The sequence below is a fragment of the Phocoena sinus genome, chromosome 19 (assembly GCF_008692025.1).
Source record: "Phocoena sinus isolate mPhoSin1 chromosome 19, mPhoSin1.pri, whole genome shotgun sequence".
NCBI lineage: Eukaryota > Metazoa > Chordata > Mammalia > Artiodactyla > Phocoenidae > Phocoena > Phocoena sinus.
Window position 1 is genome coordinate 9,517,819 of NC_045781.1, and position 27,019 is coordinate 9,544,837.

Consider the following 27,019-nt stretch of genomic DNA (forward strand, 5'->3'; position numbering starts at 1 on the left):
AGGAGGACCAGCTGGGCCTGTCCCTGCTCAGCCTGGAGCAGCTGGAGTCGGAGGAGACGCTGCGGAGGATAGCGCAGATCGCTCAGCAGCTGTAGCAGGGTGGGGGCGGGGCCGTGAAAGGAGCTGGCCGCGACTCGTGAGCCTTACCTGGCCCTGGGTCCCAGTAGCTTGGAGGGCGCCTCCGGGGGAGGCGCTTAAAGTCCCTGCAGGACACCTCAGGCAGACCTTCTGGCTGCCAAGTCTACAGTCTTTAATCACAGGAGGAGAGGACAGCGGGGAAGCCCAAGACACTGGGTGCCCCCGAGGGGTGGGAGCAGTCAGGGAGATGAAAGGACTCCCCTCCCCTCCTCCCACCCCTCTCCCGCTCCTCCTGAGAAGCCGCAGCCACGTGGTTCTGTCGCCTTCAGCGGGAGCCCAGGTCCTGGGTGCTGGCGCTGAGGGTCCGAGAGGCCTCGCGCAGGTGCCGGCTGGGGAACTGGGGACAGGTACAGGGGGTGGGTGAGGGGCAGGACACAGCTCTGCTGCAGCTGCCCCTAGGGTTACTCCCCAGCAGCCTGGCTGCCAGCTTGTCTATCCTGAGGGCCGCGTTGCTCGTCCCCCTGTCCCCACATCCACCCTGACTCCAGTCCATCCGTTCCCCCGCCTCTACCCAAGTAAAAGCCAACCATGCTCCCTATCCTGGCGTCCACTCCACCGCCAGCCTGACCACTTCCACCCTTCCCTTGCCTCTGGGCCTGTCAGTGTGGCCCCTCACTCCACCCTTGAGCCGGGTGTCCCCCTCACCTGGTTCCCAGCAGCCCGGGAACCATCCATGTTCAGCATGTTGAGTGACATGGCTCTCTTCATCCTACAAAGGAAAGTTGGTGGGTGGGGCACAAGTGAGCCCAGGAGTGTCTGGCTCCCACCCTGGGAGGGACCACTCCAGCGCCAGGTTTGAGTGTATGTGTGGCAGGGGAGATGGGAGCCATGGAAGGTTCTTGAGCAGGACAGGGAGAGGGGTGGGCTACAGATTCGGCCACCAACCTGACCCAACACTCACCCGGCTGCCCCCACCACCCCCTCGCCTCGGAGCCGGGAGACCAGCTTCTCACTTCCCCGCCGGATGGACTCTCGGAGCTTGGAGAACGAGCTGCTCCGACGAAAAGCCTGGGGAGGGTGCCAGGGACACGGGTCAGTCCCCCCCATTCCATCCAGTCCCCACCTCCACCCTGGGAGCCGAGGCAAAGCCTGTCCTCACCTGCTGTTCTGCGTCACCAGCTGTGCCTGTGTTGGGGGCTCCTGGGGAACAGATGGGGCCATTGTGGTGGGGATGCTGAGGAGCCCCCTGGGGGAGAGGGAGGGGCTGGGGGCTCACCGCGAGGGGCAGGCGGGGCCTCCCTGCTGAGGATTTCTTTGTAGAGTTCCTCCGCCTGCTGGTACTTGTTCTGTTTCAGGTAGGCTGAGGCCTGTGGGGAGGGCATAGCCTGGGTGATCTTGGCTCAAACCTGGGAGCTTGCCAGGCCCCAGCACTGCACCCAGGCACATCCTTCCAGCCCCCGCAGGAAGAAACCCAGGTTTACCCCACACTCCAGGCCTTGGCCGACAGCAGGGTGGGCTTGGAGCCCAACCCCGCCTACTTCCCATAGGGTAGGTAGGTGACTTCCTGACTCAGAGCAGGAACCTGTTCCCCACTCTACCTTGAGCCAGTGACACACCTCTCTGTGCCTCAGTTTCCTCACCTGCAAAATGGGGCAACGGGAGCACCTACCTCATAGGGCTCTTGAAGAAACGGATAGTACAGGCAAAGTTCTAAGAAGGGGGTTTAGCTCAATAAATGCTCTCATCTGCTCCCGGCCCGTCTCTCTGGCTTCCTCTTTGACTGGAGCTGTTCTCTGGCTGCCACCAACTTGCCTGTTTCCTGATGCTTCCGTGTCCTCTGTGCTGAGCAACCTCACCAGTCAGGGCCCAGCTTGGAAGCCGAGTCTCATGGGACAGCTCGAGGGCTGGGCAGAGGTGGGGCCCCTGGCCTCGGTGGTATCCCACCCTCCAGCCGATGGGTGCTCCCCAGTGCCGCGGCCCCAGGACCAAGACACCCACGCCCCAAGGCGCCCTCACCAGGTTGTTCTTGGTCTTGGCCACATTGGGGTCGTGAGGCCCACCTAGGGCCTTGTAGATGCTCAGGGCCCGGCCGTAGTGCCGCTCCACCTCCTCGAACTTGCCCTGGTTCTGGCACAGCAGGGCCAGGTTGTTGAGCTGCTTGGCCACGTCCGGGTGGTTGGCGCCCAGGACCTAGGAGTCATGGGATCACAAGTCCTTGGGGTCAGCCGGGGTTGGCGGGCCACGTGATGCCAACAGACGTAATGAGAGTCATGGGTTGGTGGTTATAGGATCGAAGTGGATGGAGAACTACAGGAGGCTGGGGCGGAGGGCAGGAACTGCGCGGTCAAACTGGGGAGTAGTTGGGTCAGAGGTCATGGTGGTGCAAAACCTCGTGATTATGGGTCAAATAGGTAGATCAAGGTTGGGGTTGGAAGGTCAGGACCGGGGGGGGGGCATAAGGTGACCTATGAGAGTCAGAAGTCAAGACCAAACAGAAGTCCGTGGTATGTCAGGGGTGGTGGGTCAGGGGATTGGGTGCTCTAGGTTCAAATTGGAGGCTCACGATGTCAAATGGGAGGGGCACAGAAGGTCAGAGGTCACAGGAGCAAGTCAGGGTCATGCAAGGGCCACAGAATTGAGCGCTGAAATCAGGATCAAGGGGTGAGAGCCACTCAGGACAGGGGCTCCGTGGGAGCCGGGTGGGGGCAGGACCTTCTCACGGATCTCCAGGGCGCGCTGGCACAGGGGCTCCGCCTCCTGGTAACGCCCACGCTTCCCGTAGAGGACAGCCAGGTTGTTGAGGGTGGCGGCCACCTGCAGGGCGCGAGAGGCGGGTCAGGGGTGGGAAGGCACAGCCCACAGCCCTCCCTCCTGGGCCTGCGCTCACCGCGGGGTGCTCCCGGCCCAGTGTCTGCTCCCGGATCTGCAGGGCGTCGTGGAGAAGGTCTGTGGCCTCTTTGTACTTGTTCTGGTCCCTGTGGGGTGGCCCGAGGGTGGAGGGGGTTTTGCCGGGTTGGGGTAGCAGGGGCCATGGGCTGGGCTGAATCCCGCAGGCCCAGAGACCTGACGACCAAGCATGGGTGGCATCCTCTGGGGGTCCCTTCTGGGGGTCCCCATACCTCCCAAGTCTAGCACAGGGTCCCAACACCCCCAGTTGGCTGCCAAGCCTCTGCCACCCCAGGTCTCTTCCCCACTCCACTGTGGTCTCTCTTGCCCATGCTGACTCCTCTTTGCCTGGGTCTCAGTGGGTGGCCTCCCCAGAGCTCTGCCCCTTCTCTCCACCACCACCCCTGGTGCCCTATGCTGGCAGAGCAGGACACCAGGGTACCCCCGCTTCTGCCCAACGACAGGTCCCCGCCCCTCCTGCCCCCTCCAGCCGTGGCGGCTGCAGCCCTCACCGGTACACCAGCGCCAGGATGTTGAGCATGGTGGCCACGTCAGGGTGGCAGTGGCCCGAGCTCCGCTCCAGATCCTCTAAGGCCTGGCGGCACAGCGGCGCAGCCACCTCGTAGCGGCCCTGCCCCGTGTACTGGAGCACGAGGTTGTGCAGGGTCCGAAGGCGGGCCGGGATCTCATAGCCACCCTGCTGAGCAGAGACGGCCCCCGCCGCCTCGGGACCTGGGGGTGCCGGGCACCTGTCACTGCAGGCCTCCTACTCCTGCAGCCCCGCACGAGGGGACACATGCACCCCAAAGCTACAGCTGCCTCGCTGGCCCCTGGGACCACGGGCCCCTGTTCTGATGTCTGAGATTGGAATCACGGGCATTTTACTGGCCTGTGGGATGTGTCCTAAGCCTAGGACAGGACAGAAACATGGGAGCCACGTGGCTCCTGGGGCCGTGGCAGGCCTGCTTTTGCAGCTTCCAGCGTCACCTGCCCGCTGTCACCCCCACAGCCCCCTGCTTCATCCTCCTGACACCCCGCCCTGACCTTCCCCATCCTCCCTCAGAGGCCTTGGGGGCCCAGCGAATCAGAGATTCCCCCCAGCCTGGGCCATTCATCCTCCTGGTTGAGTTCCCCACACCCACCTTTCCTCTCCTCCTCCTCACTGGGGAACAGGGAGGCCAGGCTGTCCTGCCGATGGGGGGACTCAGGCTGCTGCAGAGAAGACAGGAAAGTGGGTGTCATGAGGCTTGGGAGTTTTGAGTCAGAGACTGGGGTCCTGGATCCCAGGGTTTGAGGGTGGTGGTGGTCAGGGGTCTCCTGAGGGCTTGGGGAGGATCCTCGGGCTTCCAACTTCGGTGGAAGTTCTAGTGGGTTTGGGATTTGTGGGGCTCTGCAGAGGGTCAGGGGGTTCTTTGGAGGGTCTGGGGCACCGGGGGGCACCACGGAGGGATGGGGGCTGTGGGGTATCTAAGGAGTGAGGGGTCCCCAGCACATCACGGCCCCCGCCCCGCTGGGTCCCGCAGCACCTGGCTCTCCGCCGGCGGGTCATACTGCCGCAGCTGCCCCAGGAACTGCAGGTGGCTCTTCTCCTCCTCCAGCTGGGCCACAGCCTCCTCGCTGGCCCGCAGCCGCTGCTGCGTCTCCTCCAGCTCTTCCCGAAGCCACGCGTTCTCCTGGGCCAGCCGCCGGGCCTGTGCTCGCAGCCGCTGCTTCTCAGCCTCCAGCGCGCCCACATGTGCCGACAGGGCCAGCAGCACCTGCCAGGGAGGCGGGGGTGGCGAGTCAGAGGCCTGGCCCCTCTCGCCCCCGACCCAGCCCAGGGCCTCAGATCAAGCCAGAGCACCCCATTCTCTCCAGGGTGCCCCGGATTATACAGAGACTCCTCCGTTGTGGCTCCAGGGGTGCTCAAAGGCTCTCAGGGCCATACTCCAATCCTGCTCGGGACCCTCTGATGTCACCCAGGCACACAAATTACACTCAGGGTACTTCACATTCCACCCGTGCAACCCCAAAGTCTCCCCAGGACCCACAGTTCCATGGAAGGGCCCCACGTGGTTCAGGGGTCCCTGTCGCACATAAGGACCCCATCCCCAATGCACACCAGGGATCCCACCTCAGGACTGGAGCCTCCCCCTCCCGGGCCTGGCTCCCTTAGTCCCCACTCTCCCCAGGCTGCCCCCTCCAGCACACCTGGCCCCCTCATCCCTGGGCAACCCCCAGGCCTGAGCCACATCCCCCATAGTTGAGTTGGCCCCCTCATACCTGGGCCTCACCCAGCCCCAGCTCGATGGCCTCCAGTGAGTGGCTCACCACCTCCTGTTTTTCTTCCAGCAGTTCCAGGCCAGCCACCGGGCCCTGTCCTGCCAGGGCCTCCGCCAGGTGCCCGGCCAGGCCCCGGTGCTCTGCCCGCAGGGCCTCTAGCCCCTGTACCACTTGTCGCGTCTGTTGCACCAGCTCCTCAGGGCTCAGGTGCTCTGGGCCCAGCCCCATGCTTCCCGGGGCCGCCACCTTCACGGACATTGCTGCTTCTGGGGGTGACCGGGATCGGGGTCACTGCCAGGGCCAGGCAAGTCAGCCCCTCTGCCTCCGCGCCATTTACGCCACAGGTCCCCTCAACCCTCTCCCTGTCCGCCCATCCCGGCCAGCCCTCTGCCTCCGTGCTTTCCTCACTCCGGCCAGCACCCTGTCCCACACCCATCCTGGCCAGCGGGCAACTGGAAACCTAGACTTCCCTGTCCTCGGCCCAGGGCCCCGCCCTGAGGGCAACTCCAAAACCTCATTATGTATGATTAACCAAAGGAGGGCAAACAGCCATCTCGAGGGCTCCCACCCAGCCCACCCCAAGGAGCCTGGGTACTCTGGCCCAGCATTCCCGGCTGTGTGACCTTGGGACCAGAGGTGCCCTCGCCCACTGGGCGTGTGGGGCAGGACGCGTGGAGGCGGCAGCCTCTCTGTGAGCTCATTCTTAGGGTGTTTTTGTTGGGAACCAGTCAGACCACTGGGGGTGGGGTGGGGCAGGAGGAGAGGGCCAAGGGGCTGGGGTGCTGGAAGCAGAGGCCTCTAGACTGGGGAGGTCAGGAAGGGGGGCCCCGTGTGGTGGCTCCCGGAGCCCGAGGACCTGACAGACCCAGAGGAAACAGGCTCCACCCTCCACTGCAGACATGCTCAGCCAGCCCAAGGCATGCTGGGTCAAACGTGAGGCAGGCGTGGCCCATGGATGTCACATTGGCCATGTGACAGATGAGGGTCTGAGGCCCAGATGGTAATGGATGGGGGGGGTTCACATGTGGGACTTCGTGGGGTTGTATATGGGTGACAAGGTCAATGACACATCTGGTGACGATGCCTCTGGGGCCCTCACATACATACACACACCCCTCTCAGAAATACAGCGTAATACACATTGTCCTCTCAGAAATGACACACACACATACTTTCTCTTAAAAATACAACTCAGCACACCCTCACGCACATCCACATTTTCCTTTCAAAATATTGATACAACCTAATGCAACACACTAAGGCACGCACACAAGTACATTCTTCTTTTGGAAATAACACATACACAGTCTCCTCTGCGAAGTACAACTCAACACACAGGTATACTTTCCCTTCAGAAATAAAAGCCAGACATAGAAAACAAATTTACGGTTACCAAAGGGGAAAAGGGGAGGGGAGGGGTAAATTAGGGGTTTGGGATTAACATATACATATATAAAATCGATAACCGACAAGGACCTACTGTGTATACAGGGAACTATACTCAATATCCTGTAATAACTTATAATGGAAAAGATTGTGAAATATATATATATATATATAATACAACGGAATCACTTTGCTGTATACCTGAAACTAACACAACATTGTAAACCAACTATGCTTCAATAAAAATTTAAAAACAAAATAAAAGCCAACACACAAACTGTCTCCTCCCTCAGCCCCCCTCACCTGCAAAAAGATAACCAAATCCCAAACCACTTCCATTGGGACTGTCTCCTTGAACTTTTATGCCCACGACACGTGCCCTCTCCCACACCCCCACAGTCCTGCCAGCACCTAGCGCTCCATCCTATGCCCAGCGCCTCCTCCATGCTCCCAGGATTCACGGTGGACCCGTCACCATCCTCCCCATTTCCTTCCTTCCTCCCCACCTGGCCAGCCAGGGATTCGCACACAGACACACTATAGAGCTTCACACGCGGACGTGCGAATGACCCTTGAGGCCAGGCTCTTACTCCGTCACAAGCGGGTGCCCATGGCACAGACAGCTGTAGAGACACAGGTAGTTCCATGCTTTCCGCACACAGTCTCTCAGGCTTACTTCACTCAAGCCACTGTGTTCCCCTAAACAGCCCAGAACTTTTAGCACCTGTGCACATGCTCCCAATCACATCCACTCAGACACAGAGTAAGGGCAGGTGTGTAATCCTGCGGATTTTATATACCGCAGCCTCTCCATCGCCATCAATCTCTCTATGTATATACGTGTTCGTACATATATCAATCTCTCTGTGTACGTAGTATATAAGTGTGTGTATGTATATCACACCATATGTAGTCTTACACCCCACACGCAAGTCAAACTCACAACCACACCCGTTCATTGGGTCATCCCGACAACCATGACCATCATTCACGAAAGTTTGCGGACGTGTACAACCTCCCGCATCAGGCACAATCTCAGACAGCTGAGCCGAATGTTCCAGACGCAACCTCTGCACAGTAACAGAGCGACACGCACAGCCACACATCACTCGGGCTGTTTCCTCGACACACGCTGGCTCCCACACTCACGCCGACCTCCAAACAGCAAACTCCCCTTCACCAGCTGGGCCCCGTGCGCACAACCGCGCAGCTGACAACGATGTTCACAGTCACACTCCACGCATCCATCCTGAACCCATAGTGCCCACCTCCTTGTCACCCCCCCCAGTCTTACAGGCAGAGAGACAACCACGGCCACACAATTTCTTGGTGACACACCTAACCCTATAAACAGTTCAACTCCCTGTCACACACACACACACACAGCATTACAGACACACAGAGGTCGCCCACATTTTCACATCACTGAAACAGTTTCACATCATTCAAGCAGTCCCTCTGTGCCCTCGCAGGCTTACACGGACAGGCCATCTCCTGTACCCACCTGTACCCACAGCCTGACACCATCACACACACCTGAGCTTCGTACACCATCTCTCATGCACACGCACGCACCATCTCCACACACACATACACTCGCAGGCGGGAGACCCCCATCCTGGCCAGCCCCGCAAACCACACAACTTACCCCTGGCCGGCCCATCCAGCCCCGCGCACCCCGGTTTCACCGCTCGCGCGCCCGCCCGCTGCCAGGCCGTCACAAGGGGCCCCTCCCGCCCCCAGGCCCCGCCCCGTCCTCGCTCCTGTTTACCTGAGCCCGGCGGAGGAGGCGCGGCCCCAGCTGGGCCTCCAGACCCCGGGGAGCCCCAGGGGGGGACAGGGGGCGTCCAGGGGCCCCAAGGCCCGTCCCCGTCTCCAGGCCAGAGGGCCCATGGGTGCGCCAGGCCCAGCCCACACCCTCCGCCCTCGCCTCCATCCTCGCAGCTCCTGGGACTCCCAACCCGCATTCCCGGCGCCCACCTGACCGCAGACAGCTCCCGGTCCTGCTTCGCCGCGCTGCGCCCGCCCGCCGCGCACGCCTCGCCGCTTCCAGCTGCGCAGCGAGTCTCGGGCCGCGGGCGGGTCCTCCGGGGGGGCGGGGTGGGGCGGCCCGGAGCCCCGCCCCCGCAGGTGAGCCAGGCCCCGCCCACCTCCCGGGGAAAGTTAAGCGCTGCGGCCCCGGCCCTAAGGCAACCGCAGAACTTCGCGTGCGCGTAGCCGGTAGCCTCTAGGGCACGTCGAATCTGAGATGATTCCAGTGCGCAGGGGGCCTGGAAACCAGAGTCTCAGCGAAACTAGAATCTTGGAGACTTTGGATCCCAGACGGATGGCCTTCTTGCAGTGCCAGCCGCCGGCTCTTTGCCTTGGCTGTGCGCCCTGCTTGGACATCTCTCCACACAGATCTCGACGTTTGTCTGGTCCCTTTTCAAAGGCCGCTTACTCCGAGAGGCCTCCCTTGCCTGTCTCTTCTAAATTACACCTTCCCACCAAAACACAACCTCATTTCTCTCCTTGATTTTGTTCACAAAACTTTTCAGGACCTAAAATTATTTCGTGTAACATTATAACTACTATGTTGTCTTACATCATATTATTGGTGAGGCTAAAAATTGAGCTCTGAGTTCACATCTGATTTCAGTACTTACTAGCAGAGCAGGCCTTGGACAAGTAACCTCTCTGTCTCCGTTTCCCTAAACTTTAAAATGGGGTAGTCAAAGGCTATGAGAATATTTTTTCTGGCTGTGTTGCGTCTTCGTTGCTGCACGCGGGCTTTCTCTAGTTGCGGAGAGCGGGGAATACCAGTGCGCGGGCTTCTCATTGCAGTGGTTTCTCTTGTTGCGGAGCACGGGCTCTAGGCGCGCGGGCTTCAGTAGTTGTGGCGCACGGGCTTAGTTGCTCCACGGCTTGTGGAATCTTCGCGGAACAGGGCTCGAACCGGTGTCCCCTGCATTGGCAGGCGGATTTTTAACCACTGCGCCACCAGGGAAGCCGAGGCTGTAAGGATTGAATGCGTTAATATATGGATCGGAAGCATTTAGCAAATATTACCTACTGATTTTATGGTGTTAGATGATTGGTTTTCCCCCACTAGAATGCTAGCTCCCTGAGGGCAGGGCTCTGTATTGTCAGCACGGTATCTTTAGCATTAGAACACCTGGCGCAAATTAGGTGCTCAATAAATATTTGTTGAGTGACTGACTCAATGAATCAAGTCCTAGAAACATAAATTGGCCAAAACTGGGCGCACAGGATTCTAGCATCATCGAATTTGGTTCAAGGCGAGCTTTGCCAAACTCTGGCAGTACACCGGTCGCTGCACTAAAGGATACTTCCAGAAGAGGGCGCTGTTGGTCCGTAGACCAGGCACCAGATTCCCGCGCGGCTCTCTACTCCCCTGTTCTCCGAGCTTCCGTGCAGATGCTCCCTCCTGCCGGAGGCTCTCTCAGACCACCCCAAGGCTGGAGGAAACGCCTTTCCTGGGCTCCTGCAACTTCCTGGGTTCCCATGTTCCAGCCATGCCCATCCTGGGTCATCACTTCTCTGTCTCCCATGCAGGACTGTAATACCCAGGAGGGAAGACAGAGCCAAGGCAGTCGCAGTCCCTGCTGTGTGCCCAGTGCTACCCAGCACAGCCCGAACACAGAGAAGGCACTCGGGACAATGGTTGTTGACTGATGGAAAATAAGACTCAAACTCACGCTCTAACTTCTCCAGGTATTTCTAGGGAACAGGGTAGAAGGCGGCAGCTGAGTCCTTGTCCCCCCATTGTTCTGCCCTCAGGACACGGGACATTGGTTCTGGAACTGCCACAAGCTTACTACGAAGCAGTGCAGGGACTGGAGCCAGATGACCTAGGTGCAAGTCCCTGCTCTGTCATTTGTTGGCTGTGTGACCCCTGAGCCAGGAACTAACCTCTCTGGTCCTCACGTTCCTGATCTGTAGAAATGGACTCACATGTGTAACCTACTTTGGGAGGCTGATGTGGGGATTAATGAGTAATCCCTGTAAAAGGCTTAGAACAGAGTGGCACATGGTAAACACTGTGTGTGTATGTGGGGTGGGGGGTGGGAGGGAATTGGAGCCAGGTAGATCTGCATTCAAATCCTGGTCTTGACATTTCCTTTCCATGTCACCTGGGGCAAGCCATGATTTTCTGAGCACCTATTTCCTCATCTATAAAACAGGGATGGGGACTTCTCTTGTGGCACAGTGGTTAAGAATCCGTCTGCCAATGCAGGGGACATGGGTTCGAGCCCTGGTCCGGGAAGATCCCACGTGCCACAGAGCAACTAAACCCGTGTGCCACAACTACTGAGCCTGCGCTCTAGAGTCCATGAGCCACAACTACTGAGCCAGCATGCCACGGGTTCTAGCATGCCTAGAACCCGTGCTCCGCAACAAGAGAAGCCACCGCAATAAGCCCGGGCACCGCAATGAAATTAGCCCCCGCTCGCTGCAACTAGAGAAAACCCACGTGCATCAACGAAGACCCAAGGCAGCCAAAAAATAAATAAGTAAATAAATAAACGTAAAACAGGGATGATTACACTCATCACATAGCATTTGGGCTGGCCCTGTGCCAAGCACTTTTGCACAGCATCAGCTGGGGCTGGCATTCCTGAGTTCTTACCCAAGACAGGCCCTATGTCAGGTCTTGCCTTGTAGATTAATTCTGTTCACCTTCACACCAACCTGCTATGATTGTCCTCATTCCACAGGTGAAGAAGATGAGGCACAGAGAGGTTAAGTGACTTGTCCAAGATCACACAGCCAAGGAGTAGCAGAGCCCCTGAATCCATACAGCCACCCTCTGAGGTAGGCACTCTTACTTGCCATGTCTAAAAAGGAGGAGACTGGGCCAGGGTGCACTTCAGAGGACGTGGGGCTAGCCGGTGGAACTGGTGGGGTCTCTGGACTGGCTCTGCCATGTCAAAGGTTTTCTTTAAGATCACTCTGACTTCAGACTCTCAGCTGCCCCACAAAGTACTCTGTGTTACCAAAAGTACACCTTTCACAGCAGTCTTAAAGTTCGCAACAGAAGAATTTAAAGTTCCTGCAACATCCAATAACTGCAATTATTACCCATAATGGAATAGGCATAAATCCTGCACAGACTGCTGGAAATGTTTTTCCAAAGCATGGTTCAGAACTGCAAATTAGGGACTTCCCTGGCAGGCCAGTGGTTATGACTCTGCGCTTCCATTGCAGGCGGCACGGGTTCGATCTCTGGTCGGGGAAATAATATCTTGCAAGCTGTGTGGCCAAAAAAAAAAAAAAAAAAAGAACTTCAAATTGTTCCTAGAGATCATGTTGGAAGTTGTTAATATCTGCTACTTGGAAGATAAGATTACCTTTCAGAATGAATATTGGTATTGTTGTTGTAAAATTGAAATCAGGCATTTAAAATCCTATGAAAACACCAATAGTTGAGGAAATAATGAAGGTGACTCTGTCCCTTCCTGTTATTCACACGCTTCACGTGAAGAGGGAAGGCTTCCGCACTGAGGGCATCACTACCGCAGAGGATCGTAGTCTTTCACTACTACCTTACAACACACACAGGTAGTTCCCGTGGGGTAAATGGATTTACCCAACTGTGTTTGAAAACTGGAGGATGCTTCAGATGTAGAGAACAAACGTATGGACACCAAGGGGGGAAAGTGGCAGGGGTGGGGGGGGGTGGGATGAATTGGGAGATTGGGATTGACATCTATACACTAATATGTACAAAATGGATAACTAATAAGAACCTGCTGTATAAAAAAATAAAATAAAATTCAAAAATTCAAAAAAAAACAACTGGAGGATGCTTCTGATCATTCTTTCTGAGAACATTTGGGAAATTAAAATGTACTGAATCTTCCTATTTGTCTTTGAGTTAAAAATGTAAGAGGATTATGGATTGTACATGGCAGTTGGCTTGATAGCATCTGACTTGCAGATGTAAAAATAGTTGAATTCTTACTTATGTATCATTTATGATAGAGAATATAAATGTATTGATGAGTTCTTTTTATCATTCAGGTTGTTTTTGAGTTTCAAATTCATGTATTCATATAAAATTTAATTTAACACCAGAGCCCAAAATTGGCTTTTTAAAAGATCCAGCCGTTATGTGTAAAATTGATATCCTACACCAAAGTGTTTTAACTATGATCTTGCAGAATCCAACACTTGTAATGGTGAGAATTGAAAATAAAGTAGAAGCATCTTTGGCTGAAAAATAAAGAAAGAAAGGGCTTCCCTGGTGGCACAGTGGTTGAGAGTCCGCCTGCTGATGCAGGGGACACGGGTTCGTGCCCCGGTCCGGGAAGATCCCACATGCCATGGAGCGATTGGGCCCGTGAGCCATGGCCGCTGAGCCCGTGGGTCCGGAGCCTGTGCTCCGCAACGGGAGAGGCCACAACAGTGAGAGGCCCGCGTACCGCAAAAAAAAAAAAAAGAAAGAAAGAAAGAGGAGGAAACTGAAGCTCAGAGAGGAGAAATCCCTCACGCAAGACCACAGTCAACAAGGCAGTCAGCATTTGAACTTGATTCTAGCTGGGGGAAGGCAGCTCTAGTTCAGTCAAAGCATAACCAATTCCCTGGTCGCCTTCTCTGTTGGACTCAATGTTTTTTAGCATTTCCACCTTTTTCCTCCACTTGCAAGAACGCTGTGGAAATTATTCCTAATGGTCCATGAAAAAAAAGATCAAGGACCAACCAAACTCAGATGTCTTCAGTTGCCATGTTCTAATTTACTGGCAATAGGGTGAGTAATGCTTCCCTGAATATTTCCTGGTTAGGTTGCTTTACCAGATGAAAAATGGCCAAGACAGTTATTAATTAAATAAAAATGCAGCAACCAAATGTGAAGATCTCAAACTGTTTCATTTTGAAGTATTCATTAAGAAACACTGGGTGGGGACTTCCCTGGTGGCGCAGTGGTTAAGAATCTGCCTGCCAGTGCAGGGGGCACGGGTTCGAGCCCTGGTCGGGGAAGATCCCACATGCCCCGCAGCAACTAAGCCAGCGTGCCTAGAGTCTGTGCTCCACAACAACAGAATCCACTGCCCTGAGAAGGCCCGCAGGCAGCAACGAAGACCCAACACAGGCAAAAATAAATAAATAAATAAATAAAATTTATTTAAAAAAAAAAAAGATAAAGCACAGCTAATCAAAAAAATAAAAAGAGCTTATGTCAAAAAAAAAAAGAAACACTGGGTGGGGTGGATGGGGAGTTTGGGATTAGCAGATGCAAACTATTTTATATAGGATGGATAAACAACAAGGTCTTACTGTATAGCATAGGGATATATTCAATATCCTATGATAAACCATAATGGAAAAGAATATGAAAAAGAATGTGTACATAGATATATATATATAACTGAATCACTGTGCTGTATAGCGGAAATTAACATGACATTGTAAATCAACTATACTTCAATAAAATAAATTAGAAAACAAAACAAAAGAGACACTGGGTAGAAATTTGTCATACCTTTTAGCTTATAAATGTATTTTCAACGTCCATCCATATACAACTAACTCCTTGTTTCATTTTCTATCAAACGATTCTTTGAACTTGTCTTCCTTCTAAAATCAAAATCATCCCAAATAAACTCATATATTAACTAGTGACAAAAAAAAAGAAGAAGAAGGCACTCAACAAAATCCCCATCTAATCACTTAAGGCCTCAGTTTGCCATGTCAGGAAAATGGGTAGATGCTATGGGGGCTTTTCTATTTTCATCTCTTGGCCATAGTTTTAAAAAAGCCTCCCCGCTTTTTAATTTTTATTTATTTATTTATTTTTACTCTCTTAACTTTCATATAACATACAGCAGTGTGAATTATATTTACTCCCTTTTTTAATTTAAGAAGTAAAGTGCTGTCAGAAAGGATGTTCACAGAGAACAAAAGACTACAGAGTGGGGCTTCCCTGGTGGCGCAGTGGTTGAGAGTCCGCCTGCCGATGCAGGGGATACAGGTTCGTGCCCCGGTCCGGGAAGATCCCACATGCCTCAGGGAGGCTGGGCCCGTGAGTCATGGCCGCTGGGCCTGCGCGTCTGGAGCCTGTGCTCCGCAACGGGAGAGGCCACAGCAGTGAGGGGCCCGCATACCGCAAAAAAAAAAAAAAAAAAAAAAAAAAAGACTACAGAGTGAAAAGTAGGTCTTTGTCACTCCGTGATCCCCACTCTTCCCAGAAGCCAACATGATTACCAGTTTCTAATATCCTTCCTGAGATATTCCAGGGATATGAATTGTATGTGGATGTCTGAGAATGAGTGACCATTTAAGAAAAACACAAATGAGAAAAACCTTACCCATGGAGGTAGACTGAACAATGGTCTTGACTTTGGTCATGTGACTTACTTTAGTCAACAGCAGAGTGGCACAAGTACCAGTCATGCCAGTTCTGAGCTTCGACCTAAGGGGCCTTGAACGTTGCCTTTTGCGCCCAGGCACAGGCATGAGAAAAGCTTCCCCTGCATGGCTGCTCCCCCTTTGGCCCACACACCACAACGTCTCTGTAGTGTTAAAAGATAAACTGAGGTATATTAAAACTGTATTGAGTTTGAGCAAAAATCGATTCAAATCAGGTAGCATCCAATCTAGCAGACAGAAAGGAGCTTCGAGGAACTAAACAAAATGAAAGACTTTTATAGGTGGAAGGGAGCAGAAACAAGAAAGTTGTACCCGGAAAAAAAAGCAGGCTGGTTATTGCGAGGTCACTTTCCTTTAGGGACGGCAGGGGTCTATCAGGCAGATTACCTAATAACTAGTGCTGATCTGAGTGGGTGGTTTAAGAGTCCATCTCCAGGAGAGCCGAAACTGTCATTAAGTCTTGATTTGGTGACATGGGGCTTAGCATTTTGAGCCCCTTGTCTTGTTTTTAACATAAGAGTATGGAGCAAAGCTTCCCAGTTGTGCCCAGCCCGAATCAGCCAACTGTCAGTCAACCCCACATCCATTTCAAAGTTCCTGCATTTTGGGGTGGTGTGTTTCACAGCATTTTTGTGGCAACAGGTATATATATATTTTTTTCTTTCCCCGCCCCGCCCCCGCACTCAGCAATGTATCTTGGTGTTATGATCTAAATGTTTGTGTTTTCCCAAAATTCATATGTTGAAATCCTAACCTTCCAAGGTGATAGCATTAATAGCTGGGGCCTTTGGTATTAGTAGGAGGAGAAGCCCTCATGAATGGGATTGGTGCTCTTATAAGAGAGATCCCACAAAGCTCTCTTGCACCTTTTGCCACCTGAGGATACCAGAAGTCTGCGATCCCTTGCCCTTTTCCAGTCTCAGCATCCATCCGCTGTAAAATGAGGCTTTAGCATGAACAGGTGGAATCAGGAAGGGAATGACTACTCCGTCCAGTCTGGTTCTGCTACTTCCCAGCTGTGTGATTTTGGGAAAGTGACTCAACTTCTCTGGGCTTCACTTTCTTGACTTGTAAAATTTGCACATCTACCTCATAGGACTGCTGGAGAATTAAATTGGTTAATACACATACAGTGATTGAATCCTGAAACCAGACTGCTAGGGTGGTGAAGGGGGCAAGGGGATGTGGGTACAAATTGTCAGGGCCTAAAGACTCAGAAAGAGACTCTGGGCTGACAATATTGTCTGACCTTGCTGAGAGGCCTGAAAATTATCCTTACCAAAGCCTGAACCCACTCTCAGCAGCCCTGTGCCAGTTTGATTCCCAGCTCTGCCCCTTCCCAGCTGTGTGACCTTGAGCAAGTCACTCAACCTCTCTGAGCCTTATTGTTGGGAATGTTAAATGAGCTGATATATGTAAAGCAGTTAGCCTAGTACTTGACATATAGGAGTGCTCCATGAGAGTTAACTATTAGCGTGGAGACTGTGGAGTGGCCACTCAATATCCATGCTAACTTCCTTCTAGCACATCCAGTTTTTCAGAGGAAGCATGATTCTGGGGCCAAGAGGTGTTCCTGGAGGCCCAGCCTAGAGCCTGCTCCTTCAGCCCTTCCAACAATTTTGTGAGCACCTAATATCTGGTAGGAAAGCCCTTTCTGCTTAAGCTGGGTGAAGGGGTTTCCAAATGACAGATAAAGCTACTATTATTTACTTAGTCAACAAATACTCATTTATCCTGAGGGCACTGGGGAGCCATGGCAGGTTCTGAGCAGGAGAGGGCAGCAAGTAGGGAGTAGGTGGGACAGGGCAACACTGGGGCAGGAGCCCAGCGAGGAGGCTATAGGGCAGGAGTGAATGTGGAGGTCTTGAGCTAGGGTAGGAGGGATGGACAGGCCTTGGAGACTGATGGGCTCAGGGGCTGGGAGTGGGAGGAAGATATATGATGGGGATTATAGAGCTCCCCAAGGCCAACTGTTTCTGTGAGACTCAAAGAAGATAAAGGAGGTAGAGCTTATGATACAAGGTCTGCTGGAGTGTTTGATTGGCTCAGCCCTGGTCACATGACTGGACCGTCGCTGCAAAGGATTACGGGAAACTGAGTTTCTGACATTTTTGGCTTCTCCAAAGGAGGTGGTCAGAGGTGGGGGGCTCCCCAGACACAGAAAGGGCTTCGGATGCTGTGTGGCCAAAAGGAATGTCAAATGTCCACACAAGGGGTTATTAGGGGTCCAGAGGGCTGAGCTGTGTGTGATGTGGCTGGATCCTGTCTCTCCCTTGCTCATAGCCCTCAGGGACTCCTATCCCACTCACAGTGGGATGGAAATTCCTCCACGGCCCCTAGGACCCTATAGGTCTGCTCCTGGCTTCTCTCCAACATCATCTTCTCCCTCCCACTCTCCCCTCTGCCCCATCTGCTCCAGCCCTCCAGCCATCTCCCTGTCTCTCAGATATGCCAAGCCACTCCCACCTCAGGGCCTTTGCACCTGCTGTCCCTCTTCCAGATCTCCACATGGCTGGCTCCCTCCAGTCTCTGCTCGGATGTCACCTCCCCAGAGAGGTCTGACCTGATCTCCTCTGCTGTGCCATCACTCTCATCCCTTACCCTCTGTCATTTTCCTTCAAAGCCCCATTGTCCCTGACATTAGAGCATATATTGACTTGTTTACTCTCACTGAAATGTCACCTCTGCGAGGGCAGGGGTTTTGCTTATTTTCTGCTGTGTTCCCATTAAGTGCTTGATAAATAATTGTTGAAATGATAAATGCATAATACTTCTAGACCAGTTCCTTTTAGTTCTCTGGGCCTCAGTTTCCCTAACTGTGACGGAGAACACTGTCACTCTGACCTTACTGGGAAGGGGACGTTGGTGGAGAGATCAGGGGCTAGGCCCCAAGGAAAAGTTTTCTAGGCAGCTCCCCATCCCAATAGTAACCTAGGGAGAGGTAGGGAGGGTCCCCTTTCCCTAGATCAGTGCCCCTATGCCTGGGAAGGAGTGGGGAAGACCGGGGAGGAGGGAGGAACCTCGGAGGGAAAGGAACGTTCTCTTCTTTGTTTCAATCCGGGCGCTCCCTGAACCTCCTCCTCCCTGGACTTGACCCCGCTTGCCCAAGTCTTGGCGCCTTCCAGGCGGAGGAAGCAGTTTCCTCTGTGCCGTCCCACTTCCGCAGAATCTCATCCTCGGCCCTTGAGGTCCCCCGTCACGGTCGAGGTGCTGAGAGCCCGGATCCGAGCGAGTCCTGCGCTCTGACCTGAGCCGCCACCCAGCCCCCTTCCCCTGCGGGTGGGGCTGGTCTCCCGGGCTTGCGGCTGCCCTTGTAAGGAGGCGAGCCCTGGGGACACCCGAGACGCCTGGTTATAATTAGCCTGGACACGTGGTGACCCCACCTCCTCACACCTGCCCCCACGCCCCCCCATCCCCAGCGCCTCGGGTCCCCCAGAGAACACAGCGAGCTAGCTCTAAAAATAACCTCCCTTCCCGGCAGGCCACGTCTCTCCCTGTCCCCTCCACAGCGGAAATCTCCCAGTGTCACCAGGCGGGTGGCCTGGAGTGGGAAAGGTGACCACCGCCTCCAACCTGGCTTTGAGTTAGAACCGCCCCAACTCAGCCCAGCCTCAGTTTCCCTCCCACCCGATCCCAAGGAGGAAAGTACATCCAAGCACAGGTTTCAGGTCACCCCTGTTCCCACCTCGGCTTTGGTCAGATACTCCCTGTAGCTGGGTGACAGCAGGCAAATCACACAGCCTCTCTGGATCTCTGTTTCCTCTGCTGGAAAACCAGATACCTGACCTTCAGGGGCCATTGCAAGGTTTCCCCAGGGCTAGGGCTCAGGACCTGCTGTTTGCTGGGGTCAAGGCCGCTGGGGGCTGAGGAGAGGCTGGTGGCCCAGCGGAGGGCCAGGGGAGGGTGGCTTCTACGTTCCTGGGACATTCCCTGACGCTATCCCGTGGCCCCGGCAGGGGGCCAGCTGTCCCCGCCAGCCCGACTCAGCATTTGGTCGGGGGACCAGCTTGGTGGTGACAGGGGTGGGGGGGTGGGGTCTGGGCCCAGACCCTGGGGCGGCCCATACAAGGCCATGGGGATGGGCGCGAGGCATGCCTGGGTTCCGGGTGGGCACGATGCCTGGGCGGTGAGGTGAGAGGCTCAGCTGCCTTCCAGCCCTGTCCCGGGGGGCAGCCCCTCCCAGCCAGTAGCACAGCCCGGGCTCCCCCCTATATAAGGCCAGGGCTGTGGGCCTTTCCTTCGGGTCAGTGTTGCCTCCAGGACACAGACAGCCCCTGTCAGCACATCCCAGCCAGGTACTGCCTGGGGTGGGATTTGGGGTGGGGTCCAGAGTGGGGTCCTCCTCCGGAATCAGAGGCCAAGCTGGCTCTGGAAGGGGTCTTACGTGTCCTCCCCCATGTCCTCCTGCACACAGGTGGGTCAGTGTGTGGCAAGGTGGACCTTGTGTCAGAGAGTCCCCTCCACCTGTGAGCCCCTGATCCCGGCTGTGACTTGTGATCTCTGCAGCGCCGGGTCCTGGGGAGGGTTTCCAGGGTCCTGGGGAGGGTTTCCAGAATGCGAAGGAGTCTCGACAGCTGCCAGCTGTCACCTCCTGCAAGGGGCTTGGGCCAGGCCTTGTTCATGATGGTTTTTCACCAGAACTGGGTGCCATAAACTGTGGGAGGTGTCTGTGTGTCACCTGTCAGGGTCTCTGCGACGGCGGGGACTGTGGGGTCTTTGCGTTGGTGACCTTGTGGGTCCCTATGGCGTTCCACACAGTGTGACCTTGTGTCTAACTTTCCGTGGCTCCTGCATGAGTACCTGTATCCTGGGTGTGTCCCTGAGCTTGGATGTGTGCGAGTGTGGGTCCGTGTACGGTGTGATCTGGGGGGTCCATGGTGACGTGTGTGTGTGGGGCTCTGGGGCTATGACTGCTGGTGTCTCTTGGGCTCACCAACCTTGCTTCTGTGCCTTCTCCTGGCCTGTCCCTAGCAGGGATGGGGGTGGGGACATGCTCTGAAGGGGGCTTTCTGGGTGGAAAGCCCTTGAGCCCCACAGCCTGAATGCATATCCTCCTGGCCACCCTGGCCCACCTGTCTCTGGCCTGCTGACTTGGTGCAAGCTGAGCCCCTGGAATGCGGGGGGTGTCGGTGGGGAAGGAGGAGTTTGCCAGACTCTAAAAATAAATCCCCAACCCTGGACATCAACTCCAAAGGCTTTCGTGGGTTTCCATCCCCCTTGGCCTGATGCCTCGGCCTTCCTCTCACCCTGGTCCCCGTCTCCTTCCCACCATCCTACCCGCTTCCCATTCCTGGAGCTGGGAATGAGTATCCCATCCCTACCACCACCACCAAGGGGTCCCTCCTCCTTCTGGGTCTTGTGGATAAAAGTAGTAATAACAATAATAGCAGCCACCCCTCTAGGTATCAGGCCCCAACTCCACGCTGGGGCCTGTGCTCAACCAGCCACATGCTTGAGCTCAAAGAATCCTCCCGGCACCCCATGGGGAGCATTCAGTTCAAAGAGTACAGAGGCTCAGAGAGGCTGAGTAACTGGCCTGGGGTCACACAGCCCGGAAATGGCATAGATGGGATTTGAACCCGGTTCTGTCAAACTCAGACACTGAGCTGTTCTTCTACTCTGCCCTGCAGGAGAGGTGTCAGCAAACAGAGGTGGGGGCAGGCACCCAGCCATCACTCCCACCCTGCCCCTCATCCCTCGACTGAGCACCCAAGGAGTTTTATGGAGAGAATGTCCCTTTTCTGCTCACACACTCATTGCCAGCAACACCCTCCATCTTCTCACCAGCTCCTCACAGTTTAAAATAACAACAACAAAAATAATAATAGCTGAGCAAAAAAGTGATTATTGTGTTCCAGGCACTATTCCAAGTGCTTTACGTCATTAACTCACTTCATCCTTCCAACACCTCCATGAGGTGAATGCTATTATACCTGCATTTTACAGGCGAGTACTTTCAGGCACAGAGAGGTTAAGCAACTCACCCAAGGTCACACAGCTTGTTGTAAGTGGCAGAGCTGGCATTCAAAGCCAGGCTGTCTGAGTCTAGAACCTACACTCTTACCCATGCCATGATTACTACTCTGGCTTGAGGCGTTCCCCCCCTCCATTTTCCAGCTGGAGAAACTGAGTCTCTAGCAAGGTTACTAGTCTAAGGTCACCTGCCAGGATGCGGTGGAGCTAAGATCCTAACACAAAACTCTTGATACATCCTGTCGAGATGCAGGGGCTCAGAGAAGGGATCCCTCTGGCTCCAAGTCACACAGCACAGGAGTCAGGACTGACCCTCAGGCCTGCCTGACCCCAGAGCCTGGTTCTGTTCTTTGGCTGGTCTCTACTGGATGTGAGCTAATCTTCCCCTCCGGCCCAGCCCACCAGGTCCCCCACGCCACCACCATGCCGTTCGGTAACACCCACAACAAATACAAGCTGAACTTCAAGTCTGAGGAGGAATACCCCGACCTCAGCAAACACAACAACCACATGGCCAAGGTACTGAACCCCGAGCTCTACAAGAAGCTGCGGGACAAGGAGACACCATCTGGCTTCACTCTGGACGACGTCATCCAGACAGGTGTGGACAACCCAGGTAAGCCTCCTTGGTGGAGCATCACGGGGACCAGAAGGCTGGGGGCTGCTCTGGAGGCTGCCTGCCAGGCCTCGATCCCACCTCCCCGGGTCTCAGTCTTCCCATCTGTAAAATGGGGACCATACCCATGGGGCTGCTGTGAGAAACAGAGGAGTTGGGATGGGTGAGGTGCTTGGGACAGGGTCCGGCACGCGGTAAACCACTCGCTAAATGTGCAGGGGTGGGCTTCCCTGGTGGCGCAGTGGTTGAGAGTCCGCCTGCCGATGCAGGGGACGCGGGTTCGTGCCCCGGTCCGGGAAGATCCCACATGCCGCGGAGCAGCTAGGCCCGTGAGCCATGGCCGCTGAGCCTGCGCGTCCGGAGCCTGTGCTCCGCAACGGGAGAGGCCACAACAGTGAGAGGCCCGCGTACCACCAAAAAAAAAAAAAAAAAAATGTGCAGGGGTATAATGTGAGACTCCCCTGAGGAAGCTAATGCACCTCCCAGGCCTCAGTTTCCTCACCTGCAAAATGGGCACCCACGTTGGGAAAACATAGGCATCAGTACACATGGAGCGGCGCCTGGCACAACGTCAGCACTCAGACTCTGACAGGGGGTATCGTAAGCCCTGCGCTTCCTTCTCCAAGGACACCCCTCCAGGGCGAGTGCAACTGGGCAGGAGCCCGGCTTCTAGCCTTAGCCCCCAACTCATGGTGTGATTGAGGGGAGAGGCCCTTTCTCTCCAGGCCTCTGTTTCCCCACTTGAGAAATAAGAGGGTCTTTCAAGTCTCATTATCTGTGGGGGCTGATAGTCTAAGGTTCTGAAATTTTTTAGGGGAAGATTCCATGATTTGGGGACTCTGACATGGTAATAGTTTTAGTAACTGGCCCCCCAGACTCCTTCTCCTCTGTCCTGCCCGCAGCCTTCCTCCCACTCCCCCAGATGCCAACTTGACCTTTCCCAGCCTTCCCTCCCCATTCCTACCAAGCCTCAGCCTTCTCAGTTCTGACCCAGAGGTGTCGAGTGAATTCCCTTGCATGCGCGCACATACACACACAGTCTACGCTGGACCCAGGAGCCCAGGCCTTCCTTGCTGGGGACGAGCGCCTCTGACCTCCCCCCCGACCCCCCCAGGTCACCCCTTCATCATGACCGTGGGCTGTGTGGCTGGTGACGAGGAGTCCTACATGGTTTTCAAGGACCTCTTTGACCCCATCATCCAGGACCGGCACGGGGGCTACAAACCCACCGACAAGCACAAGACGGACCTCAACCACGAGAACCTCAAGGTTGGCTGCCCCCAGGGGAGGGGGGAGGGGTGGGAGAGCGAGGGTAGAGGGATGAGGAGAAGGGAGGAGGTGGGGGAGACACCCAGAGAGACAGGGAGACGAACAGAGATGGAGAGAAACACAGAGGGAGATGGGAAGAGAGAGGGACAGAGAGACACGAAGTCAGGCAAGGAGATGGGGCTGAGGGCAGTGGGGGTGGGGAGAGGGGGAGAGATGGAGAGCCAGAGAGACAGAGAGGGGGGCGGAGAGAGAGAGAAGGGGTGGTGGTGGGGAGGGAGGCACCAAAGCAGCAGCAGAGAGCCTGAGAGAGCTGGGAGGACCTGGCGGGAGACTTGACCTTGCTGGGGACGGGGGCAGGGCTCACAGGATGGCCCACCCCGCCCTGACCCCCCCATCCATTCTCTAGGGTGGAGACGACCTGGACCCCAACTACGTGCTCAGCAGCCGCGTCCGCACGGGCCGCAGCATCAAGGGCTTCTCGCTGCCCCCCCACTGCTCCCGCGGTGAGCGCCGGGCCGTGGAGAAACTCGCCGTGGAAGGTGAGAGCTCCCACCCCGCACACTGCCGGGGTCCCCCAGCTGTGGCTCTGCTCCTCCGTGGGCAGGTCTCTGGACTCCCCTGGGCCCCCATTTTCCAAAACACGGAAAGAACTTGGTAAGTCATGAGTACTTGGTGACTGACAGCTGGAAGCATTACCCCTGGTGGAAGCCTGGGGGTGCTGTCAAGACTTGACACCCAATTGCGCCAGGGTCCTGACCTTCGTCCATCTATTCACCCATCCACCCATCCATTAAGCAAACATGTACGGTTGTTCTGGCTCTGTGTGGGGAGCTGGGGCTCCCGTGATGAATAAGATGGACAAGGTCACTGCTCTCACAGAGCTGTCAGCCTGGTGGGGAGATAAGAGGAAACACAGAAACCAACAAAAGAACAAGATAATTCCAAAATGCCATGAAGCCAAGAAACAAAGGTTGTGGCACAGAATGACTGGCGGGAACTACGTTAGAAAGGAGTTGAGACCTGACTGCCAAGAAGAAGCCAACCTTGGGAAGAATTCCAGGCAGGTGGAACAGCAAGTGCAAAGGCCCTGGGATGGGAAGGTGTGTTGGAGGAACAGCAAGGAGACCAGTGTGCCTGGAGCCGAGTGGCTGATGGCGGGAGGGGAGGAGATGAGGTCAGAGGGGTGTGGGTGGCCAGGTCGTGCCGAGCCTCGTGGGCTGTTGGGAGGACTATGGCTTTGACCCTGTGGGAGAAGGAAAGCATGGGAGGGTGGTGAGCAGAGGAAGGACAGGTTCAGACTAATATGGATCCCTCTCGCTGCTGTGCAGGGAGCAGACAGTGGGCAAAGGTAGGAGAGAGGCTGAGAGGGGGCAACTGCAGCTGTCCGGGTTGGGGGTGAGGGGTAGCTATGGAATGGGGAGAAAGAGTGGGCATGTTTGGGAGGTAGAACTATTAGGGCTGGCAGGCAGTGTTGTTCTGCTAAATGTTTAACAATTGGCTCTCAGAGAAAAAACAAAAACAAAAAACCCAAACAAAGAAAAAAACAAGCCCTGATTTGCAGCCAGTGACTACCAATTTCTCTGGTGTAAACTCTCCTACTGTGGCCAATTTTAAGCTAATCACGTGACGTCATACAGAGCTGGGCAATGGGAGGAAACGTGCAGTAGCACATCGTTATGTTGCATTTCCACCATACGGCTACAGTGGATGAGAATAACTTCAAGAACATAGAAAATAGTAAGTGTAGCAAAATCATTAGAAAGCGCTCGCGGGCTTCCCTGGTGGCGCAGTGGTTGAGCGTCCGCCTGCCGATGCAGGGGACACGGGTTCGTGCCCCGGTCCGGGAAGATCCCACATGCCGCGGAGCGGCTGGGCCCGTGAGCCATGGCCGCTGAGCCTGCGCGTCCGGGGCCTGTGCTCCGCAACGGGAGAGGCCACAACAGGGAGAGGCCCGTGTACCGCAAAAAAAAAAAAAAAAAAGCGCTCGCTCTGAGTATTTATTCCCTATGTTTTAAATATAATTTATTTAACTGTAAGTTTTTATAATTTATTTTTAACAACATAATACAGTATATGATATAGAATATATTATGTGGTATATTATACAAATAATGTATAAAATATATAAAAATACGTATATGTATTATATAAATATATTTATTATACACATAATACATATTTACTATGTATTATGAATACATATAAATATATACAAATACTATACTGTAATAATGTTTACTGATGGCTCCCGGATTCCTGAGACTTTGACCCCCTGTCCTGCCAGCCAGCAGGAGCAGACACCAGCACATCACTGCCCGCAGGTGAACTGGATGTGAGGCTTGGTGGCGGGAAGGGGAGAATCCATGTCTTTTGTCTTGAGCATTTGGTGTGGGTTTTCCCAGGGCAGACAAGGGAGGAGCACGTTTTGGGGAGGGGTCATGAATTTGGGTTTAGACACAGTGTTTAGGCGCCTTTAGCACCTCCAGAGGGCCAAGGTCCAGGCCCGTTAGGAGTAGCAGTGTGGGCCTGCGCCCCGCTTGAGGTGGGGCAGGCTGCTGACCACTCCTTCCTGCGGCCCCTCAGCCCTCAACAGCCTGACGGGAGAGTTCAAGGGGAAATACTATCCTCTGAAGAACATGACAGACAAGGAACAACAGCAGCTCATCGACGACCACTTCCTATTTGACAAGCCCGTGTCCCCGCTGCTGCTGGCTTCAGGCATGGCCCGAGACTGGCCCGATGCCCGTGGCATCTGGTGAGGCGCCCCTGCCCTATGGCCCCCTTCTCCCCTGCCTCCTCCAGCCTTCCCATGACTTTCCACCAAAGTCAAGACCATAACAGTAATTATCCAGAATGATCTTGCCTTCCACCCCTGCCCACCCTGTGGTCTGCATGTCACATTTTGGGAAACTTGAAACTTAGACTTGAACCAGACTCCCTGGATGCAAATCCCAGCGCTGCCACTTACTAGCTGTGTGACCTTTGGCACACGATTTAACATGTCTCTGCCCCAGTTTCCCCATCTATAAAATGGAGATCATGACAATTCATAGCTTTGGGGGTTCTCGTGAGGATTAATTGAGTTAATTTATGTAAAGTATTGGAAAAAGTGCCTGGTATATAGTAAGTGCTCATATTGGCCATTAGTATGATTTTTATTACCAGCTGTTGTTGCTAGCTAGCTGGGCTTTCCATGAATCTCTGAATCCCTGATTCTGATAGTCAAAGATTTTAAAAGGTTTTGAGGACCTAGGTTTCAAAAGATTTGGAGAGTGTAGGTTGTAAGATTTCAAGATTTTAAATATTTTTAGATTCCACTAATTTCCGATTCTGTGATTCAGTGGTTTCAAACATTTCCAGGTCCTAGGGTTCTACAGTTCTAAGACTCTTTCTGAGATGCCACAATGTGATGGGAGGATTTATCAATTCTGATTCCTGGCTTCCGTTTTTCAAAGATTCTGAGATTCTAAGAGTCTATAATGTTGTCCAAAGAATTAAGACCCTAAAAGTCACTGATCCGAGGATTCGAGATTCCACAGGTCCAGTGACATTAGAGTCTACAGGTGTTAGCTTCTCAGACTTTGAGGTGCACCCGCATCTTGCCCTTCAGGCCCGCTGCCCCCTAGCGGTGGGTATGTGTTTGCAAGACGCAGGGGAATGGGGTTCCCGCGGAGCTGATTCCTCAGCCTTTTGCTGCGCCCGACCTAGGCACAATGACAACAAGAGCTTCCTGGTGTGGGTGAACGAGGAGGACCACCTCCGAGTCATCTCCATGGAGAAGGGGGGCAACATGAAGCAGGTTTTCCGCCGCTTCTGCTTGGGGTTGCAGAAGGTGGGTGCCTGCCTCTCGCGTGACTCCACGTGACCACCCCAGCTGCCTTCCGAGACCCCTCCCCTCGGAACCCGGCTCCTCCCTATACCCAAGCCACGCCCCTCAGCACCCACCCCCACTAGCTTTCCAAGGCCCCGCCCTTTGAGAAACCGGCCCCACCCCTATGTTCAAGCCCCGCCCCTAAGAACCCGCCTTCCCGGCGTCCTCAAGCCCAGCCCCCTCAGAATCCTGCCACCACCTGTGCGGTCGGGCCCCTCCCCTCAGAATCTCGTGCCTCCGGGTCTTCCAGACCCGCCCCCTCAGAATCCTACCCCTACTGACATTCTTACACCCTGTCCCTCCGAACC

The 27,019-nt window shown here is 54.7% G+C and overlaps 3 protein-coding genes and 1 pseudogene across 4 annotated transcripts in view; 3 read left to right on the top strand and 1 right to left on the bottom strand.

The window, feature by feature from the left end:
• ERCC2 (ERCC excision repair 2, TFIIH core complex helicase subunit) overlaps positions 1–1,832 on the top strand; it is a 19,957-nt gene extending 18,125 nt beyond the window's left edge. The window contains exon 23 of the mRNA XM_032612200.1: positions 3–1,832. Coding sequence (XP_032468091.1) covers positions 3–95 — 93 coding nt within the window. The 3' untranslated portion in view covers positions 96–1,832. The remainder of the gene's footprint in view (positions 1–2) is intronic.
• Positions 227–8,677, bottom strand: KLC3 (kinesin light chain 3). Its single transcript, XM_032612206.1, has 13 exons — positions 8,593–8,677; positions 5,227–5,492; positions 4,491–4,721; positions 4,107–4,176; positions 3,477–3,696; positions 2,966–3,053; positions 2,791–2,892; positions 2,095–2,268; positions 1,355–1,445; positions 1,238–1,278; positions 1,040–1,146; positions 784–847; positions 227–475 (listed from the first exon to the last, which is right to left on the bottom strand). The coding sequence occupies exons 2-13, from the start codon at positions 5,482–5,484 to the stop codon at positions 404–406; spliced, it is 1,518 nt and encodes a 505-aa protein (XP_032468097.1). The 5' UTR covers positions 5,485–5,492; positions 8,593–8,677; the 3' UTR covers positions 227–403.
• The window catches only part of CKM (creatine kinase, M-type), a 22,685-nt gene continuing 1,318 nt past the window's right edge, over positions 5,653–27,019 (top strand). The window contains exons 1-7 of one of the 2 annotated variants that reach the window (XM_032612208.1): positions 5,653–5,674; positions 19,156–19,277; positions 21,361–21,571; positions 22,686–22,840; positions 23,247–23,379; positions 25,424–25,595; positions 26,549–26,672. In XM_032612208.1, the coding sequence (XP_032468099.1) occupies positions 21,379–21,571; positions 22,686–22,840; positions 23,247–23,379; positions 25,424–25,595; positions 26,549–26,672 (777 nt within the window). In that variant the 5' untranslated portion in view covers positions 5,653–5,674; positions 19,156–19,277; positions 21,361–21,378. Of the gene's footprint in view, positions 5,675–19,155; positions 19,278–21,360; positions 21,572–22,685; positions 22,910–23,246; positions 23,380–25,423; positions 25,596–26,548; positions 26,673–27,019 lie in introns of those variants that run through there. The other variant, XM_032612207.1, reaches the window with a different exon arrangement.
• On the top strand, positions 11,539–11,936 carry LOC116743593 (annotated as a pseudogene).

What these genes read in the sequence shown, in the direction of transcription:
- KLC3 (XM_032612206.1), bottom strand. Translation starts at nt 5,484, where the DNA reads ATGTCCGTGAAGGTGGCGGCCCCGGGAAGCATGGGGCTGGGCCCAGAG. An exon ending in ACCCGCCGGCGGAGAGCCAG is followed by an intron (nt 4,177 to 4,490) that starts GTGCTGCGGGAC and finishes TCTTCTCTGCAG; the next exon opens with CAGCCTGAGTCCCCCCATCG. An exon ending in TGGGCCGGGAGCACCCCGCG is followed by an intron (nt 2,893 to 2,965) that starts GTGAGCGCAGGC and finishes CGCGCCCTGCAG; the next exon opens with GTGGCCGCCACCCTCAACAA.